The sequence below is a fragment of the Polypterus senegalus genome, chromosome 4 (genome assembly GCF_016835505.1).
Source record: "Polypterus senegalus isolate Bchr_013 chromosome 4, ASM1683550v1, whole genome shotgun sequence".
In the NCBI taxonomy this organism is placed as follows: domain Eukaryota; kingdom Metazoa; phylum Chordata; class Cladistia; order Polypteriformes; family Polypteridae; genus Polypterus; species Polypterus senegalus.
The window spans coordinates 167,354,846-167,376,284 of NC_053157.1; the positions used below are offsets into that span (position 1 = coordinate 167,354,846).

The following is a 21,439-nucleotide window of genomic DNA, read 5'->3' on the forward strand; positions in this document are numbered from 1 at the left end:
GCTATGGAGCACATGCATCGAAGCTTCTCAGCTGTGCTTGTGCTAAGAACGAAATGAGATGAATGGGAGGGGTGATGATGACGTGACTCCCCCACCCGCCTTATCCGTCAATCCCCCACAAACACAGTCTCTCGGAATTTGCATAAGCACACCCCTTCACCTACAATTTTAACTTAGTTACAAAGTGATCAAAACTCTCGCTTATATCCCGTCCCTCTCATTAAACTTGTATCCCGCATTACCCATGGGCATGTGAAACACCAGCGGTAGCCTGTCTATGAACTTAATTTAAAGTTTAGGTTTGCACCTTGCTTTCTTTCCGAGGTAGCAGGACTCATGAATATGGTAGTATATGTCACTCGCTCGCTTCTTATTGTTTTTCGTTGCCTTCTCAATTATATAATGCAAGTTTTCTTAAGCGCTTTTGGAGGTCTTCCTGGTTTTCTACGCACTGCGTTGACAGTCAGTTCACGTGATTACGTGGGAGGCGTGATGATGTCACACGAAACTCCGACCCCCCACGTCTTTCCAGCTAAACTCTATTACAGTTAATGGAGAAAAATGCCTTCCAGTTATGACCATTAGGCGTAGAATTTCGAAATGAAACCTGCCCAACTTTTGTAAGTAAGCTGTAAGGAATAAGCCTGCCAAATTTCAGCCTTCTACCTACACGGGAAGTTGGAGAATTAGTGATGAGTGAGTGAGTGAGTGAGTAAGGGCTTTGCCTTTTATTAGTATAGATTTATACAGTACCATAAAGGCAGTGCAATATTGGTATATCACCTTGTCTTTTCAAAGCTTAACAACCAATTATCTGAAAAGGCCACAATTTTAACATTATTCATTGGTAAGTAAAGACGTAATTACTGTCAATTATTCACTACACAATGTGAATGTATACAGAAATGTAATACATCTTTTTTCTTTTTCTTTTTGAAATTTACAATTCATGTAAATAAAACAGTTAATCTGAACAGAGCCTACATTAAATATATTATAGCTTACTCAATAGCTCAATATATTTTACAAATAAGAAATTTCATTACATATAAAAAAAGAAGTATTAAAAAATGAATATAGCTTTGAACAGGTTCTGTTTTATACTGTGGTGTAAGATCAAAATGTCCCCCTTGCGACAAAGTACTGGCCATCTACCACCTGTATAACTATGTACTTTACAAGGGCTGAACATGACTCCATGCATAGAACCAGCTCAATGGCGTTAACAAAACGGCCAAATATCCCAACTGACCACTAGCCCTCAATCTACTAGCCTTTAAACCCAATTCAAATTCATGAAAAGATATGAATGTGTCTACATTTGAAATCTGAAATAACAGAAAATGTATTTAATCTAGATAAAAAAAAAAGCTTATTGTAAAATGTATTGAATTATCATTCACTGAAGGATGATAAATACAGACAATGTTGCTTAAAGCAGGAAGCAGATGTGACAATAAAACAGGACCATGCAGAAAACTAAAGATTTAAGAACTGCTGAATTTTGAATGGTGGTAGGCACCAAGTTTCCCAGTATGAAGTTTTCAACAACTATCATCCTGCTGGGTTTTCATAAAAAAACAACAATGTGTTAGGAATGCGATTAAAAAGGGCCAAGGGCAATACTATGGCCAGAAACTGACGACTGAAAAAAACGATTAGCCAACATAACTGCAGTGCAACAGAAAGACTACAGTCAATAACAACTAAATGCAGCATAGAGTACCTGATGGAAACAGGGATTCTTGTTAGGAAAATACAAGAAGGTACAAGCCCAGGAGGAATGAGACCCCTAGAAAAACAATGACTGGTCTAATGCAGTGTTTCGTAAACTGTGGTACACGAGACATCTCTATTTGGGTTGAGCCAAGTCATGAATTACAACTGAAGTGAGTGAGAAGGGGTCGCAAATGGTTTACGGAAAGCCCCGTGATGGCTCATCACTTGTATTGCGGCAACAAGAACGACGAGGAGATAACATTCGGGGTTATGGCACAATGATCGGCCACTGTTCCGCAGTGCTAACTGGGCACAAAGACAAGCACTTAGGCAAAAATGGGACATGAGAAAATGTTTAAAGAACACCTAGTCTAATGAATGCCTGTTCCTGATGCCCTTCACTGATGTGAAGACAAGAACACAGAAACAAACCTTGGTTGTCAGACAACTGATTTATTCAGCAGTGTGACTACAATGTAGGGTCACATTGGTGGTGTAATATTATGGAATTTGGTTTATTTGGCACACAAAAGGTCCATTGATACTATTAGGCAAGATTTAAATACCAATAAATATCGGAACATTAGCTATATGCATTTCTTAAAGACAGCAGACCCCTATCTGTACTTTTTCCAAAATAATAATTCATTTCACAAAATAAAAAAAAGTTCTAAGGACATGACAATAAATTCCTCTTAACCTTATGATCTGTCAGGCAGTCACCAACACCTACCTAATCTAGCATCTGTGAAATGAAATACAACAAGAATTTGAGAAGGGGTTAAAAAAATAAATAAATAAATAAAAAATAAAAAGATTACCAGCAGTAAATCTGTAATACATGTCTACATTCCCTATGCAAGTCTATCCATGATCAAATTCATGGTGTTCCATGAGCAAATTGGAGGTCAGTTTGTTATTATAAAAGTGAACCTAAAAGAATGGTCACTCAGAGTATATTCTACAGCCAGTGGCGCCGCAAATTACGTTATACTTTGCTAATGTGTGTGTCATCATTAACAATATGCTTTAGAAATACAAAAGATAAATCAAAAGCTCCAGCGTTTTCATACTACATAGCTTATAACTAGGATGAAGATCTGCAACAAACAAAACCATAATATATCACAATACTGTACTCTCTTCACAATGTGATAATGATACGGCCTTTTTTATGTTTTGCAATACAGTTTGCAATTTATTCTGCAACGTACTGCCACCTATTTTTCCATTTTTATTTCACTAAAGTTACAATGTTTAAATCATATGCTAAAACCCACTAGATGTTACAGCTATTAAGAAAGCCCCTTGAGTCAATGCATCCAAGTTAAATTCCATTTCTTCTATACAAGGATTTGAGTATAAGAACAGCCTCCATATTGAAACCTAGAATACTCACTTACAAAACACAACGTACACTCATCAGCACATCACCTAAACTTAAACTTTGGTGATGCCTTATGAAACGAGTTCTTGTGTTTGTACTGTAGTATTGCCCAAGTACTTTATTACTGCATTACATACAATAGCAATACAATTCTTGCAAGCTGCAAGCATTATAATCGATCTCCTCTTTCTAGAAGAATGTGAAAAATAAAATAAAACCAAATACTCACTTTAAATGTAGACAGGGCATTTTTATATAAATGCCTGGGGCCAGATTAGCAAAAAATAACATTTAGTATCAGGACTTTCATATGAATAAACTGTTCAATGTCTTTTTCCCAAATTTATAACAGAAGAAAGTTCAAAGCATTACTCAAGGACATACCAAATAGATACAAAAATTCATAAGCTGAAAATAAAAATGTTAGAAGTTAACAGGTGTATCGAACAAACAGCACAAAAAAAAAAAATACAATATTACACTGTATTCTATGTCGCCCACCTTAATGTTATATAACAAATATTATATACAGTAAGCTTGTTACTTAAAATCTTAACTTTAAATGTTAACTGAGCTTCCATCATTCTACTACACGACGCTGGTGAATGCAAATAACTGTACCTCTGTACGGGTTTTAAAGACATCGGTCATGTTTCCTTTTCTAGAGATAAACACCTAAAAACACCCAAATGCCTCTTCTTCAGAAATGAAGAGTGGCCGCACACTTAACAAGATCATTTAAAAAGCTCTCTTAAACAACACTCACCTTACTGAAAGATTCCACAATGCATAAATTGGATCTTGAGCAGATCATTATTAAGGCATTGCTACACTGTAGAAGTAATCATTTCATGAAAATATCTGTGATACTGAAATAAACCTCTGCTTTACTGAAGCCTTAACATAAAGTTTGTGTGTTGTCTCATACTGTAAGAATGCACCTGGCCACACGACTTCAAACTCAACTGTTTTTACAGCAATAGTGCACACTTTTGTGAGAAAATTTTGGCCAACTCTTTCCTTATTATAAAGATTTCTTCTGTACATGAAATTCACACACTGTTGTAACGGTGCATTTTCCACTTGTAACCCAACCATCCATTACTCCTAGACTACTTATTGTTACTTGGCAGACACCTTTATCCAAAGCAACTTACAAGTTCAACATGAGATAAAATTGGTTACAGTACATTTCTTTTGTTTATCCAATTTGAGCACAGGCAGGTGAAGTGACTTGCTCAGGAGCATAGAGTGTTCTGTAGCAGGTCAGGTTCTGAACCCACAAGCTCACTGTTTGAAGTCCAAAGCCTTAACCACTAAGCCACACTGCCTGCTTCTCCCAGTCTCATTCCCACCTCTTTAACCCCGCATATCACCTTCTCTTCACGTGCCTCATCCAACTCTACTCTAAAGGCACATTATCCTCATAATTCATGTTCTGCATTAGAGTGCTTATGCAAAAAAAAAACAAAGTTCAGATGCGGTAAAAGGCAAAACTAAAGATTATCCAACAAATAAGGCACAGTTTTTAGTTATTAATTTTCTATGTAAAAAATATATATGAATAGGCAACTGCATATATAAATTGTAGCACAGTCTTATTCAAAATGCAGTGAGTATTATTACACTCCTAATTAATCTACTTATCTAATATAAAATCTTGCAAAATCTAAACTTATAACATAATTGCTTCAACAATCAGTGAATTTCAAAGTATTTAATACAGAACCCTTAAAAGATGTAAAACTACTGTGAACAATTGGTAAACATAGTTGGAGATATAATAATAATAATCATCATTACTAATAAAAAAAAAAAACAAAAACTAACAGCAAGTGCATTTTCAAGGATGTAAAATACTTTTTTAAAATAAATTCACGGTCCTTAATACTTCCCAAAATGAAGTATAAAGAACTTCTGATGACTGCTTAAACTGTGTTCACCACACCAATATGTTATTTATTCTTCACCATTTTTCTTTACAGACTTCAGCTCCAAAGAAGATGAGATGTTAAACTCACCCGGGGTCTCTTGCCCCCCAAATACTGAACAACTGACTAGCCAGTAACATTACGATTCATCTTTTAAGATGGTCAGCTTGCACATTCACTCCAGCCTTCCAACCCTGTTTTTCTCTTCCCATTCCCCCTCACCTTTTTTGTTCTTTCTTCAGTCTCCATAGTATAAAATATACCCGAAGAATGCATAAAAGCTGGCAGGTGCAGTAAACGTTTTGATTTTTTAGAGCAGAATTAATGCTAGCCTTTTCCCCTTTGTACACATACAGTAGGACTTAAACAGATGTACTATTTTAAGTAAAGCCTACCCACACGACCGTTGCCTTTTGTCTCCCCATTAAACTATTCAAATGTGGACTTTCTGGTTAAACAACTCTGAAAACTTCAAGATTTCAAAATATTTAATACAACTAGTTTAGCAACGGCATATCACAAACTGACATTTAGACAGAGAGTAAAGCCGGATTCATCCAGTAGAGGCCGAATCCGCAGTTCTGCTTTGCATGCTTTGAGAACATCCTCCTTGTTCCTTCACAAAATTGGAATTTAACTCAGTTACAGATAACATGAGGGACTTTTGGCGAGATCAAAATAATACTATTTAAAATGTTAAATAATAAATTAGTTGAGATTTTCTTTAAGTTTTATTTTAAATATTCCAGGTTTCTAATGTATGTAATTTGCAGTAAACCCAAATTAAGTAATGGGCTCCCGGGTAGAGGGGTAAAAGCACTGAAAATTGTATTAAATATTTAATTTGTGCAATAACTGAAATGAAAACAAAAAAAAAAAAAATATTTTCATGTATAATAAATTTATAATAGTAAACAACTTTAAAATGATCCTTTTTTCTTCAATTTATGAAAAACTAATAAGGAGTGTGGTCGAATGAGGAAAGAAAGTCCTACAAATAAATGTTGGGGTGCCAACCTGATCGTCACCATTTAAGTCACAGAAAATGTAATGACACTATGTGCTTCAGTACAAACAACAAAAAAGAAAAGCCAAAAAAGAAAGTCGCCTGGCTAAGATAAAGAGATTCGTTTCTCTCTTCAAGTGATGGGAAGGTCCATCCTAAAGTGAAGTCTGTTCACAACTGGCCGCGTCCTTCCAGCAGCAGCAGGCTTTATAGACAAAAACCATAAGGGGCCGAACCAAATGACCTCACTGGGCATCTTATCAGTACTATGGAATGAAGAAAAGAGGAGAAGGTTTGCGCAAGCACCCCCGCCTTGACTCAGAGTGTAGCTGCGTCAGATGTGCCCAGAGGATGATCCACAGACAAGATTGCATGACAGGAGGCAACAAAATAAATGAAGAGCTGAAATGAGCATTTCTGGCAAATCGAGAATTTAAGCTTGTGTTGCATTATAGTTTCTTAGAACACATGGTGTGGAAATATGCAATAATCAAATTTGTAACATCAAGGGCAAGGTGTTATCCTTCACAACCCTTCTTTTCTTCTCCAACACATCTGTATGTATTTATAACACTTCATGCTATTCCACTTGTGCCTTCCCCACCCAGCTTGAACAGAGAAGGCAACTTAGATAGGAGCATATTGATTGATCAACACTGTACCCTGCTCACATACAGTACCATTGATAATTATGAGAATGCAGTAAACTCTCCGCTTTCGCAAAGGTAACAATGCTAGATGCAAATGTTAATACATTTACTGTAACCTCTAGAAAATAGGCAGCTAGGTTCCTGTGACCAACAAAAACTGAAAACTTTCAGTAGACACTAGTCACAAACTTTTCTGAATAGAATTCTTTATAGCAAAATATTTCTGATACTATGCACTTTCATAACACAGTAACCACGAAAGAACCTAAAAGTGCGGTACTCAAAATAAAATTGGTAAAATGCAAAACATTTTTATCGCTAGTCATGCCCTAGAATTCTGTGACCTTGGTACTAACATTTCAATAAAAGAAAATTTCCCACCCAATGATATCAGAAGACGCACAAATCAGTGAGGTCTCAACATCACCTCTGACATTTTGTTCTACACAGCTGACAGATAGCAATGGAGATTGTGAAAGACACACCAACTTAAAATAATTCATCAGCAACATCTGTATTTATTTAATAAGCTTCTGTAAAAAGCCAAATCCCCCTTGGGGAGATATACAGTTAACTATCCAAGTTTCACAAACAAAAGAAAAATAAACAAGACTCTAAAGCTCACTAGGTTAGTTAACAGCTAGGCTGTCCAAGCATCTCATCCATGTACTTAAAGGTTTTTAAGATTTCCACTTTCACTACATGACAATGGTTTGTTCTAGCTTCTCCAATGGAGTAGACAGAACAACAGCCATTACCCACACCAAGAATGTTCAAACTCCAGATGGAGAAGATACAATGTGAACACTGGGCTCTAGATCTATAAAGGCAGCTGCACCATCACAAATTAGTATGTTATTGTAATAGTACTAACAAGCTGCATCAGCCAGGGGTGAAGAGTCACTCACAGTGTGAGCTGGGATTCCATCATTTAATTAAGTACCTTCAAAGCTAGCTGCAGGCGGGTCTATAAAAATGGCAAGCCTGACAAAGTGACATGAATTTCAAATAGAGAGGCAACAGTGAGCCATTCTTCTAAGGAGGACAGGAGCTACCAAAAAGAGTGATGTTTAACAGTAACTAATCACTTGTACATGGCAAGGTGCTACATTATTCTGCAATTTAATAAGCCATAATTTCTCAAAGATACTTTACAAAGATTACAACCATAAGTTAAAAAAGCCAGTGTGTACTATAAACATGAAAGTACTGAAAGATCTATACGATAAAAAAATGCTATGCGATTCAGTATTCGTATAAGAAGAATTCAGATATATTATCAAAAACTCACCGACATATAAAAGATGCAGAATCATCATATTTTCCCATGTCCTGTTCCATCAATTTAAAAAATAAATAAATAGTCTATCCTAACACCCCTGAAAGGGTGCAAAATTATTTAAAAAAGTATACCAAAATCATGGCTTGAATACTCATGCTCAAGTAAATATTTAAATATAGTCAAACATAGGATAAAAGTTCTCCATGCTGCTTTACATACAGTACATGTGAACTTAATGTTGATTTGTATGCTTCATTATTATTATTTGTTTATGGTACATATGGAGAGCATGCAGGACTTATAATAAATAAAAATAAATAAATAAATAAATAAATACATTTAAAAGTGGGGTGTCATTCGAGTACTTCAATGGGTGCCCAGTGGTCACAGAATTTACTTTCAGGATTACAATAATCAGGCTTCGTTTCCCCCTATAGATTCAGCAAAAGCACAACACATATAACCTTAATACTTCTTTTTCATTTTTCCAATGGGGTCAGGTCTGTTGGGGATCAGAATTGGTGTGGCGCTGAGGCATTGCCCGCTGCACGTTAGCACTCGGGTCCCAATTTGAGGCGGCTCATACGTCTGGTCTCCCCAGCAAAATGATCATTTTCCTCTGCTGTCAGAGGAGCTGCATAAACTCTGCATTTCAGTAGCGGCACTCTCTGAAGTGCGCAGACCAGGGACTGGCCAGATCTCCATAGGTGGATACATCTTTTATTGGTCTGGTCAGTCTGATGGCGGTCATACGAAAGGGAGTAGCTGTTGCTGTAGCGATTGGCTTCTTCCGATGGTGTCCAATGTCACTCCTTTCAATGAGAATATTATGAGACTCAGATTACGGCACTCTCTGGGTGCCTTGTCTGTTGTCTCAGTGTATGCTCTGACCGCGGTGAGTGATATCTCGGTGAGGGAAACATTTTATTCACAGCTTCGCTCAGTGGTTGATGGAAGTTCGCGAGGCGACACTGCCCTGGTCATAGGTGACTTCAATGCAGCCAGTGGCACCAACAGGGCTGGGTATGAGGATTGTCTCTGTCCAATGGGTCTGGTGACCACCGTGAAAGTGTCTCCATGTTCCTTGACTCAGGGCCTGCGAATCGCTGGATTCTGGTTCCAGTGCCCAGAACCGCATCGTTGGACTTGGTACTCCAATACTGGTGATGCGGTGAAGGAGATCGATCACATCCTCATGGGCAGACGCTGGAGGCTCTTGCAAAACTGCCGGGTCTATAGAAGTACCCAGTTAGGTCCAGTAGGCTACCACCTACTAGGAAAAGGAGTCTGGACTTGGCCAGACCCCAAAACCAGGCTGTTTCTAGGGAGTTTGCACGCAGTTTGTGTGAGGAATTTGCAGATTTGGGTATGACTGTCTATCCTAATGTGATGTGGGAGACCTTCCATGACAAGACCCTGAAGGTTGCTAAGAGTTGTGTTGGTGTTACCGGTGTTCCGAGAAGGAGGCGTTTCATCTCGCAGGGCACCCTGGATAACATCAAGAGGAGTCACAGTGCACGGCTCAATGGCAACTCTGGTCTGTACCGGGAACTGAGAAGGATGGCTGCGAGTGCACGGAGGGCAGATAAAGAGGTGTTTGTTAGAGGAATCTGTGAGCAAGTGACACACCCTCTGTGGTCTAGCGACCTGATTACAGAGGAATCAAAGCATTACGCACTTATGAAACTGTTCCTAGGAGAGTCTCAGTCAAGGTACAGTGGGATGCAAAAGTTTGGGCAACCTTGTTAATAGTCATTATTTTCCTGTATAAATCGTTGGTTGTTACGATAAAAAATGTCAGCTAAATATATCATATAGGAGACACACAAAGTGATATTTGAGAAGTGAAATGAAGTTTATTGGATTTACAGAAAGTGTGCAATAATTGTTCAAACAAAATCAGGCAGGTGCATAAATTTGGGCACCGTTGTCATTTTATTGATTCCAAAACTTTTAGAACTAATTATTAGAACTCAAATTGGCTTGGTAAGCTCAGTGACCCCTGACCTACATACACAGGTGAATCCTATAATGAGAAAGAGTATTTAAGGGGGTCAATTGTAAGTTTCCCTCTTCCTTTAATTTTCTCTGAAGAGTAGCAACATGGGGGTCACAAAACAACTCTCAAATGACCTGAAGACAAAGATTGTTTACCATCATGGTTTAGGGGAAGGATACAGAAAGCTGTCCCAGAGATTTAAGCTGTCTGTTTCCACAGTTAGGAACATATTGAGGAAATGGAAGACCACAGGCTCAGTTCAAGTTAAGGCTCGAAGTGGCAGACTAAGAAAGATTTCGGATAGACAGAAGCGACGAACAGTCAGAGTCAACCCACAGACCAGCACCAAAGACCTACAACATCATCTTGCAGCAGATGGAGTCACTGTGCATCTTTCAACCATTCGGCGCACTTTACACAAGGAGATGCTGTATGTGAGAGTGATGCAGAGGAAGCCTTTTCTCCACCCACAGCACAAACAGAGCCGCTTGAGGTCTGCTCAAGCACATTTGGACAAGCCAGCTTCATTTTGGAACAAGGTGCTGTAGACTGATGAAACTAAAATTGAGTTATTTGGGCATAACAAGGGGCGTTATGCATGGAGGAAAAAGAACACAGCATTCCAAGAAAACCACCTGCTACCTACAGTAAAATATGGTGGTGGTTCCATCATGCTGTGGGGCTGTGTGGCCAGTGCAGGAACTGGGAATCTTGTCAAAGTTGAGGGATGCATGGATTCCACTCAGTATCAGCAGATTCTGGAGACCAATGTCCTGGAATCAGTAACAAAGCTGAAGCTGCGCCGGGGCTGGATCTTTCAACAAGACAACAACCCGAAACACTGCTCAAAATCCACTAAGGCAGGGGTCCTCAATCACGGTCCTGGAGAGCCACAATGGCTGCAGGTTTTTGCTCCAACCCAGTTGCTTAATAAAAAGCACTTATTGCTAAAGTAACACTTCTGCTTCACTTTAGTGATTTTGAGCCCTTATTGCTTAATTTTGTCTTAAACAGCTATTTTAATTGCTCCTTATTATCAATAACATGCAAATGACAAGAGAGAGCAGCATTTCTCCATTTAACTTATTTACATTTACACCTGTGTGTATTTATCTGCACTATAGGGTTTAATTAAATACTTGGAAGAAAAATGAAGAGAAAAAAGTGAAGGACTGAGAATTACTCGTCCATTTTAGCCTTCAAATCATTTGCATGATAGAAAGGGAAAGAAAATCTAGGATATGAGAATGACCTGACATAGCAGAGTTCATTTAATTTCATAGCTTGTTAGTGCTTTATTGGCAAGAATTGCTTTCTAATTAAGCAACCAGGTCAGAACAAAAACCTGCAGCCACTACGGCTCTCCAGGACTGGGATTGAGGACCCCTGCACTAAGGCATTCATGCAGAAGAACAAGTACAATGTTCTGGAATGGCCATCTCAGTCCCCAGACCTGAATATAATTGAAAATTTGTGGTGCGAGTTAGAGAGTTGTCCATGCTCGGAAGCCATCAAACCTGAATGAACTAGAGATGTTTTGTAAATGGTCCAAAATACCTTCAACCACAATCCAGACTCTCATTGGAACCTACAGGAAGTGTTTAGAGGCTGTAATTTCTGCAAAAGGCAGATCTACTAAATATTGATTTCATTTCTTTTTTGTGGTGCCCAAATTTATGCACCTGCCTGATTTTGTTTGAACAATTATTGCACACTTTCTGTAAATCCAATAAACTTCATTTCACTTCTCAAATATCACTGTGTGCGTCTCCTATATGATATATTTAACTGACATTTTTTATCGTAACAACCAATGATTTATACAGGAAAATAATGACTATTAACAAGGTTGCCCAAAATTTTGCATCCCACTGTAGCTGATGGAACGGTCCTTACAGATGACAATGGAGTTGTGACCCACTGGGCTGGCTACTTTAAGCAGTTGTTCAAAGCTGATCTTCCGGCTAGGCCGTTGGATCTCTGGGTCCATGGTTCTTGTGGCGGATCCTCCAGTTAGCTGTGAACCACCCAATCTCACAGTTGATGAACCAGCTGAAGGGGGGAAAGGCTACAGGGATATGTGGTATACGGGGTGAACTTCTCCAGGCTGGTGGTAAGGCTGTCCTCCTGGCATTGCAAGCAATCTTTGCTTCAATTTGGGAGACTAGCCATCATCCCAACTGACTGAAAAACAGGACTTGTCATGCCTTTATGGAAAGGTAAGGGTGATTGCCTGGATTGCAGCAACTACAGGGGGATAACACTGCTCTCAGTACCAGGTAAGGTCATCCTCAATAGGATCAGTGATCATTTGCTCATCTACCAGCGACCGGAACAGTCTGGTTTTACGCCTAACAAATCTACCATCGACTGCATCCTGGCACTGAGGGTTCTCATAGGGAGCAAACGCAAATATTGGCAGAGTTTCTTTGCAGCCTTTGTCGATTTTCATAAAGCGATAGATTCAGTTGATTGAGCTGCCTTGTGGGACATCCTGAAGTTTCGCGGGATCCCCTCGAAGTTGCTGGGTATCATGGCCAGCCTGTACACTGGTACTGTGAGTGCTGTGCTGAGTGGAGGCAAAACCTCCGTTTTTCCCAGTAGAAAATTCTTTGTTAGTTGTGGTAATTACACAAGGCTCTATCCTGGGTCTGCTGCTTTTTTCGATCTACATGGTTCCGTTAGGTCAGATTATCTCGGGGCCTAACGTGAGTTACCATAGCTCTGCTGACAACACACAGCTGTATTTATCAATTGCACCTGATTACCCAGACACTGTTATTTCACTAACACAATGTCTTACTTGTGTTTCTAATTGGATAAATAGTAATTTTCTCAAGCTAAATAAAGAGAAAACAGAACTTTTAGTGATTGGCAATAATGGATACAATGAGATTATTAGAAATAAACTTGATGCATTAGGATTAAAAGTCAAGACAGAGGTAAAGAACTTAGGGGTAACTGTTGAACCTGAATTTTAAATCTCATATTAATCAGACCACTAGGACAGCATTTTTTCACTTAAGAAACATAGCAAAAGTTAGACCTCTTGTATCACTGAAAGATGCTGAGAAATTAGTTCACGCTTTTGTTTTCAGTCGTCTAGAGTACTGTAACGCACTCCTCTCAGGACTACCCAAAAAAGACATAAATCTTTTGCAACTACAGTAATCCCTCCTGGACCGCCGGGGTTGCGTTCCAGAATCCCCCACGATAGATGAAAATCCGTGAAGTAGAAACGGTATGTTTGTATGGTTATTTTTATATATTTTAAGCTATTATAAACTCTCCCACACTTAACTTTATTAGAGCCCTCTAGACATGAAATAACACCCTTTAGTCAAGTTTAAACTGTGCTCCATGACAAGACAGAGATGACAGTTCTTTCTCACAATTAAAAGAATGCAAATATATCTTCCTCTTCAAAAGAGTGCGCGTGTCAGGAACAGAGAATTTCAGAGAGAGAGAGAGAGAGAGAGAGAGAGAGAGAGAGAGAGAGAGCTAAGAAAAGCAAACAATCAAAAAATCAATACATGCTTTTGTGCTTTTAAATATGCCGAAGCACCACGATAAAGCGACATTTTTTAGAGGAGCGTCCATATCCTTTAGGCAAACAGCCTCTGTGCAAACAGCCCCTCTGCTCACACCCCCTCCGTCAGGCAGAGAGTGAGAGAGACAGAGAAAAGCAAACAGTCAAGCACCGCGCGGGAAGCATATCGTATATCATTGAGGAGTTTTAGTTAATACGTAATACATGCTCTGATTGGGTAGCTTCTAAGCCATCCGCCAATAGTGTCCCTTGTATGAAATCAACTGGGCAAACAAACTGAGGAAGCATGTACCATAAATTAAAAGACCCATTGTCCGCAGAAATCCGCAAACCAGCAAAAAATCCGTGATATATATTTAGATATGCTTACATTTAAAATCCGCGATGGAGTGAAGCCACGAAAGTCGAAGCGCAATATAGAGAGGGATCACTGTACTGCAGAATGCAGCTGCTAGAATCCTAACTAGAAAAAGAAAATCTGAGCACATCTCTCCAGTTTTGATGTCACTACACTGGTTACCTGTGTCATTCAGAATTGGCTTTAAAATACTGCTTATGGTTTACAAAGTCTTAAATAATCCAGCTCCATCTTATATATCAGGATATCTGACACCCTATATTCCAAATCGTAACCTTAGATACTCAAATGAGTGTCTGCTTAGAATTGCAAGAGCTGGACACATTTCTTCGTCTTTTCCACCAAAAAATAAATATTTCTCTCTATTATAATAAAAAAATCTTGGGTCAAGGTGTGATTTTCTCTGAGACATTTTAACATCCCGCGAGATAAGGAAGTGAGACAAAAGGACAGCTGCTATTACAGACTTTTAAATGATTGACGCGCAATGCAACCTGCAGAACACATAGCACGGCAGCAGCAGCAGCAAGCCAGCTGATCAAGCATAGAGGAGGTAAAAAAAAAAAAAAATGTATTTGTTTCCCATTGTATCACTGTTTAAGAGGGGGTTTCGGAGGAGCGACTGCATCTCCTTAGCATGTGTTCAGCCCCCCTCTTCACAACGAGAGTGGCAGAGACGCGAAGTGGCTGGCACTTAGCACACCCCGTGGGGTTTAGGGGGAATAACTCCTTCGCTACAGCTTTAATACTGACAAATATCAAGAAATAAATAATGAACGAAATGAAAATAACAGTCTCTTTAAATTGTATATCCGGTTAACCAAACCCAGGGTTGGGCAAGCGAATCATCAGTAAATGGTAGTTAGTGATGCCTGCCTGTTTTGACAGCTATGTCTGTGATCTAGGTTCTTCTCTTAAAAGAGATTTGACTTTCAACGGGAGTGTTTCAAGATTAATTTTAAGAATTTAAGACAATATTTAAAACCGCGTTTGTAGTGTGGTCCTCGTAGCTACATAGGTTGGTTGCTATGTGTAGTGTTTATATGTTCTCCCCAGGTTTATACAAGTATCCCATATGAACATCAGTTTAAACAATAATAGTATAGTGGTCTTAAATAGAATTTGGTAGCTTTTAGAATGTCAGGTAATATAACAGACTGTAGAATTTACAGCTGCAAGGTCAGAATGAAGAAACGGTTTTAGACTATCTGTGGTAAATGGGGTTTCTGAGGTAATTCTAGAAATTTTTCAGACACGTTCATTTAAGGAGGAATCTACTATCCTGGCATTCTTTGTAAATTTCTCCTCTGTTCTACAGCATCTCTGTCACCAAAGATGTCTGGTATTTAAGCCTCCGTATAAACATGGAGTGGATGCGTAGGGCACAATGCCTTCCAGCCTTCCAAATTCAGTATTCTCACCATTTAGTTAAGGCAAGTGTGGATATTTCATATTAGCCTTGCTCAGATTATGAAGTCTATCAGAAGGCAGTGTTGTGCACTTTCTAACTCTTTGGACCTTAAACCCACAGGCTATCAATTCAGTCCCCACCTCTGACATTGCTCTGCACTGCTCAGGCCCATGGGACGATAAACTCTAAATAAAATAACCATTGTGTGTGCCCCATCCACAGTTAAAGTTAAAATCTTAAAATGCACCAAAATATTGAATCAAATGAAAGCTTTTCTTACCAGATACGGTGCGAAAGCAACTTTAGGATATTCATTAACATAACCCTGGATATTTGCACTTATTCAAGCTGCAGAGTCAGCCCTGGAACCAATGCTGTATGCGGCTGCAGCCCATTTACTTACTAGGAGCACTAATCAATGACCCATTATTTTTGTTTACAACTTCTGTACTCCTAAAATGTACCGTATTCTTAAGAAGGCTCAACCTATATATTTTTTACTAGAAGAATGCTTTATTTCTTCTAAAAATTTCAGTTTGTTCCACAGTTTTCAGTGCCTAAGAGCTCAATAACTATGGAAACCAAACCTTTAAGCAGATTTTCTCCTGTTTTAAAATGGTACTTGAATGTTTAACAAGTCTTTTCATTATTGGAGTACTATTGAAGTTCACGCATAATACAAAAATATGACACATACTATGCTGCAAGGTAGCCTGTCCTCTTAAAAACATATGTTATAAAAGATGCAAGGAATGGAAAAAAATACTGTACTATTTCACAAATAAAAAAACCTCTGGCCACCATCCTCCAAGATGGGAAAGGAAGCCTATTGTTTAATAGGTCGCCGTACTGCACAACACACCATGATGTAACAATATTTCCAAGAAACGCTCAAACCAAAGCCTATAATTTATGCTGTGAACATCTTCCTTGTTAAAATTCCCCTCAGGAAAAGATTTGAAACAGTATAATTCATTTAAGAGGAGCTAAAATTAAAACTGGACGCTTACTGTACCATGTGGCACAGTTTTAGCAGCTCATTTTCTAAATACATTAAAGATATAATGAGCAATCGCATAAATATGTAACTAAACAGCACAATCGGATTACAAAAACTGCTTGTGGGCCGATTGTTGAATCAAATGAATTGCTAGACATTTGTAAAGCTCTTTTGTAGGGAGGATAAATATACATGGGACATTTTGAATATTCCCTTAACAATATGTCAATAAACTGCAGTAGAAGCCTTAAGCCAGGTGTGTCCATGTGGTGTTATGGGTCCACAGCTCGTGGAGAAAAGGCCATTGATTTTAAATAAATAATCACCGCACCCGAGGCGGCTTCGTGAGGGGCGTTGTTAGCGAGCCGCGGGGCAGTCGTCGATGTGGGCGTTTCTCACCGTGTGCACAGGTGAGGAACTGCCCACATTCGTGATTGCTCCCGTGGCTAATGCTGCAGCTGTGATGGCCCCTCACGTTTTTAAAAGAAGCGCAAGTCGGTTGGGGAGAAAGAGGAAAGAGAGAGAATCGATTGGAGAGAAAGGAAAGGAGAGGACGGAGGTTACAGGGAGCGTGGAAGCAAGCGGTGCAGGAGAGAGACGGACACGCGGAGCGTGTGGTGAGCGCGCGATTGAGCGCTCGTGGGCAGCTGCGAGGAAGCTGGGTGTTAGGCCGACACCCAGGTGTTTGTGTAGATGTTGCTCCCGCTGAGCGATCTGGTAGCGGGAGTGACAAGGTGAAAGCGACGGGCCGCAGAGAGGCCATGGAAAAGGCAGCGGAAGTCGGGAGACTTGGTGATGGAATCCCCAACGTGGGCGACCTGGCCGTTGAGGGTAATCAAGTCTCGGGGACTGGGATGAGTGCCAGACCGAAGCCAGGGATCGGGAGGTCTCCAGTCTCGAGCGTGTGATGTAGGAGGGCAGCTGCAGAGAGCGTCTTGCCTGCTGCTAAGCCCGTACGGGATAAGCAGGTGAGACGCATACAGAAAATAGGCACCGGATTGTGTTAGTGTTGTAAGATTGATTCCATAAGAAGATTTAACCTCCGATTTTAAGGATTGTTTTTCTATTGAGTTTTAACCCCCACGTGTTCTTTTAATGGATTATTTATTTTATTGAAGATCTGCACTATTTATTGGAACACTGTTTTTGATTTGATGGACAATTATAAATAAAAGCACTTTTGCACTTTTTACCTTCCCCTTGCTCAGATGCTTAATTTGCCTCCATTGACTAGCTCACTCGGCAACATTATCGACGGTGTTGGGTTCGAGTGCTTCCAATAGCAAAGGGAGTGTGGAGCCAGAACCCACATCGTCACAGTCCAACACCAGTATTGGTGGGCCGCAGTGGCTGCAGATTTTCATTCTAACCCTTTTCCTAATCAGCAAGTAGTTTTCACTGCTAATTAACTAATTTTACCTTTATTTTCATAGCCCTGTTTTTAAGGATTCAGTCTTCTGAATTGATTTGTTTCTTCATTAAACGGTAGCCAAAAAGAAATGAGATGTGAAACGAGCCAACAGATGACCAGCTAAATTAGAACGTCAAACTCCATCCAGTTTCACTCCAACCAGTTTCTTAATGAGAAGCCACTTCTTGCTGTTAATTAAAGCCATTATTGAATATCATTAACTTGCTGCTGCTCTCATTCTGCCACAGCAGACTGATGATATTCTGTTTTTTCTAAGACCACCGTCAAGATGTTTTGGTGACCTGAGCAGACCAACATGACCGAGACATTGTGGCGGCTTGTTTTGTGTCTCATTATTGTTTAGCTGCTCATTAACGAAAAAGAAACAACTAAGGGGCCTGAGTCTTGTCAATTAAAACTAAGCCAAAACAAGTTAATCAGCAGCAAAAATGTCTCACTAATCAAGAACATGTTTAGAATGAAAACCTGCAGCCACTGCGGCCCACCAGGACCAGAGGTGGACACTCCTTCTTTAAGCAAACCTGTTAATAAAGTCATACAAACAAATGTAAATGTCAAATAATACGACATTTTCAAACCCACTTCATTCAGAAGAGGGTCACAGGGAGCCAGAGTCAATCCTAGGAGAAGACACTTGCACATCCTCTGCACAAGACAAATTTGGAATCACCAATCAACCCAACCCACACACACGCTATTGAGATATAGTAAATGAAGAAATAATAATTGAAATTGTATATAAATAATGTCAGAGTGATATGAAATATCTCAAACAGAAGCACCCACTTGCTTACTCCCAAAAACAAACTCATAAAATGAATGTTGACAATTATTTCAAAATGTTGTTGGCAGAGGTATATTCAGTCTCACCTTTTTATAACTGTCTCTGTTCTTCTCTGCACCAAGCAACTTCTGGGACCACTCGTCTTTGTGCGATACGAGCTGAGAGGGCCGACCAATGTCTCTTGCAGCTCGGTATCGATCAGCTGGGATTTTGCTCATTGGAGGAGGCAGCGTACTGCAGTTTGCACTTGACCAGCCATCTGTGGACTCGGCATACGATTCCTGGTCGCTGCTATGTCCTTGCTGCCAGTCTCGCAGAACATGAACAGGAAGCCACCTCTGACCACCTGAGTGAACAGCTCCAATTGGCCCCTGCTTTTTAACTGGAGGATAATTATTTCTCGAGGCAGCCATGGGGACATCGAGCCGAGCAGCAGGGCCAAGGTGCCTACCCGAGGTATGGAGGTCAACATGTGGCAGGTCAGACAGATTATATTTTGCTTCCTGGTCATAGCGGTAACTAGCCCAGTGTGGTGTTGGCTGGCTTGTATTCCGGGAGGGAGGATTTTCCCATAGGCCAGCAGGAACATGCCTGCCTGGATTGCCCCCCAAATCAACCAAAAGAACCCTGTTGTTCTTCTCTTCTTGCTGAAAATTCCCAATGCCACTGTCACTGTTACTGCTCGTGCTGTTATTCTGCTGAGCGTCAACATCACTATCAATAAAGGCTCTTGCTCGCATTCCTTCTATTGACTCCCCCATGTCCCGATAGAGCACAGAGACAAACTGAAGGACGGGTTGAGATGTTGCTGGGAATTCTAAGCACCCACTCACATCCGGATCGGGGGTACAATCAAAATTAAAACGTCGAGCTATGCCCTGATGAATTTTGTGATAGCAAAGGTCAGGATCCACCATGAAAACATGGCAAGAAGTCCTCAGCCCATTCTCTTCCTTTGTAGCAAAAATGTGGTTGTCTATAACGTGCATGGTGACAAGTCCAAAAAATCTTCGGTCATCCGGACACACAGCACTGAAGGCAAGCTTCTCAGCTGGATAAACAGCAATCACTGAGCCTTTGTCATTGCAAAGCTGAATACAGTCATGCATTATTTTCATCATCACCAAAGAATGGATCTTTTGTTCAGCTCGTAATCGCCTCATGCAACCCCGGATGGCCTGCAAGCTGTCATTTTCTAGGTTTGCACTTGTAGAAGCCAGTTCAATAGAACCAAGGTACCCCACAATCATTCCAACATTTAAAATGCTTGCATCAAGACCAAAATCCTCCTGATTTTCAAACACTGAAACAAAGACAGAATCATCGTTCACTTCTCTGGTTGCCTCTTCCTCTGAAAACAAATCCGGATTGCTCTTTGTACTCTCATGTCTGTTTCTGATGTTGGGTTCCGATAAAGGCCTTGCTTTACCTGCCACTTTTCCAGAGGCACAGGGAGAATGGCATGAGTTCTCCAGGATCATGTTAAAAATTCCACCAGACTGCATTTCTGCCACAACTCGCTCTGCTCTGTTAATACCAAGGGTTTTAGAATCAACCTTGGGTTTAATCCAGTTTTTTGTTTCATGGAATGCCAGTTCTTCATCACTTGAACACGAATCCAGGTGATTACTCCCCTCACCAATCACCATGTGCAACAACCCAGAACACCGGCCAATTAATTGTACGACATCTTCATGGGAAGCACTGCAAACATTGATATCGTTGACACTAAGGATTTGATCCCCAGCTCGAAGTCCGACATAGTCTGCCGGACTTCCTTTTAGAACACAATTGAGGACACAAGGGGCTTGGCCAGAAAGAGTGAAACCATATCCTGTTTTTCCTCGTGCAACCTCCACACTTCTTACTCGTGTTGAGATGTGTAAATTCAGGCGACGCTTTGCAGTTTCTCCTTGTCTGAACATTTTTGTTCTATCAAGGTTTCAAGAAAAATGTCACAGGGTAACTAAATGTAACACCTAAGTGATTACCTCTCAGTGCCAACACATCTCCATCTCATTTCTCTCAGGTAGCAGCAGCTTACTGGAAAGGAAAAAAAAAAGTATTAGCAAAATAATGGACATCAGAAGTCACTTGACATCAGCTTGCTTGATAGGTCTGGATTCAGCCTATCCTCAAGTTACATTTGAAAGCAGAACTTGCTAAATTCTTTACAATAAACATACCATACCACTTGCAAATCTGCCAAATCTAATTTAAATATATATATTGACAGCACTGGGTACAGGCATGAAATAGCTTTACACAGGCCATTGGTCAATCGCAGTTCATAGTCAAACTGAGGCACATAACCTGCACATTGTTGGGTACTCAGAGTGCAATCCATGCAGACAGAGAACACACATGGATATATACAGGGCACAAGACTGGAACCCAGGATGATGGATCTATGAAGCCAGAGTGCTATCTCCTATGCTTCAGGACCATCCTTCATAGATACATAGATAGGACTTTGTATCTCCCCATTGGGGAATTTGGCTTTTTACAGAAGCCCAATAAATAAAAACCAGAATGACTAAAAAGAAAGAAAACTTCTGACTTGGCAATTACAGTTGCTGGGGTACTGCCATTGATATAAAGGAACCCCAGAAGTGTTTAATACACCTCTGCTGAATGATCTGTTGGCTGAAAGTACTTGGTGTTAGCGTGTCACAAAGACGTTGTGCAGAATTGTTCAAGATGATATAAAGAACGTTAACGTTCTTATAAAACTAAAATCTATCCATCCTTTTTCTTATCCAGTACATACTAAAGAAGTGCTGGGACTTATCCCATAAGCACTGGGGGCAAGGAGGGCAGCAATCCAGGATATGGAGCCAGGCTACTGCAAGGCACACTCATACTAGCCAGAATTTACTCATTCTGGGCCAGTATGTTACCAGCTGACAGAACATGCTCATTATAAAGTT

General features: G+C 40.0%; 1 protein-coding gene across 5 annotated transcripts in view; it reads right to left on the reverse strand.

Annotated features, from left to right (window-relative positions):
* Window positions 1–21,439, reverse strand: part of rgs12b (regulator of G protein signaling 12b) — a 233,183-nt gene that overhangs the window by 207,155 nt on the left and 4,589 nt on the right. For all 5 annotated transcript variants that reach the window (XM_039751636.1, XM_039751635.1, XM_039751633.1 and 2 more), the window contains one exon: window positions 18,596–20,552. In XM_039751636.1, the coding sequence (XP_039607570.1) occupies window positions 18,596–20,434 (1,839 nt within the window). In that variant the 5' untranslated portion in view covers window positions 20,435–20,552. The remainder of the gene's footprint in view (window positions 1–18,595; window positions 20,553–21,439) is intronic.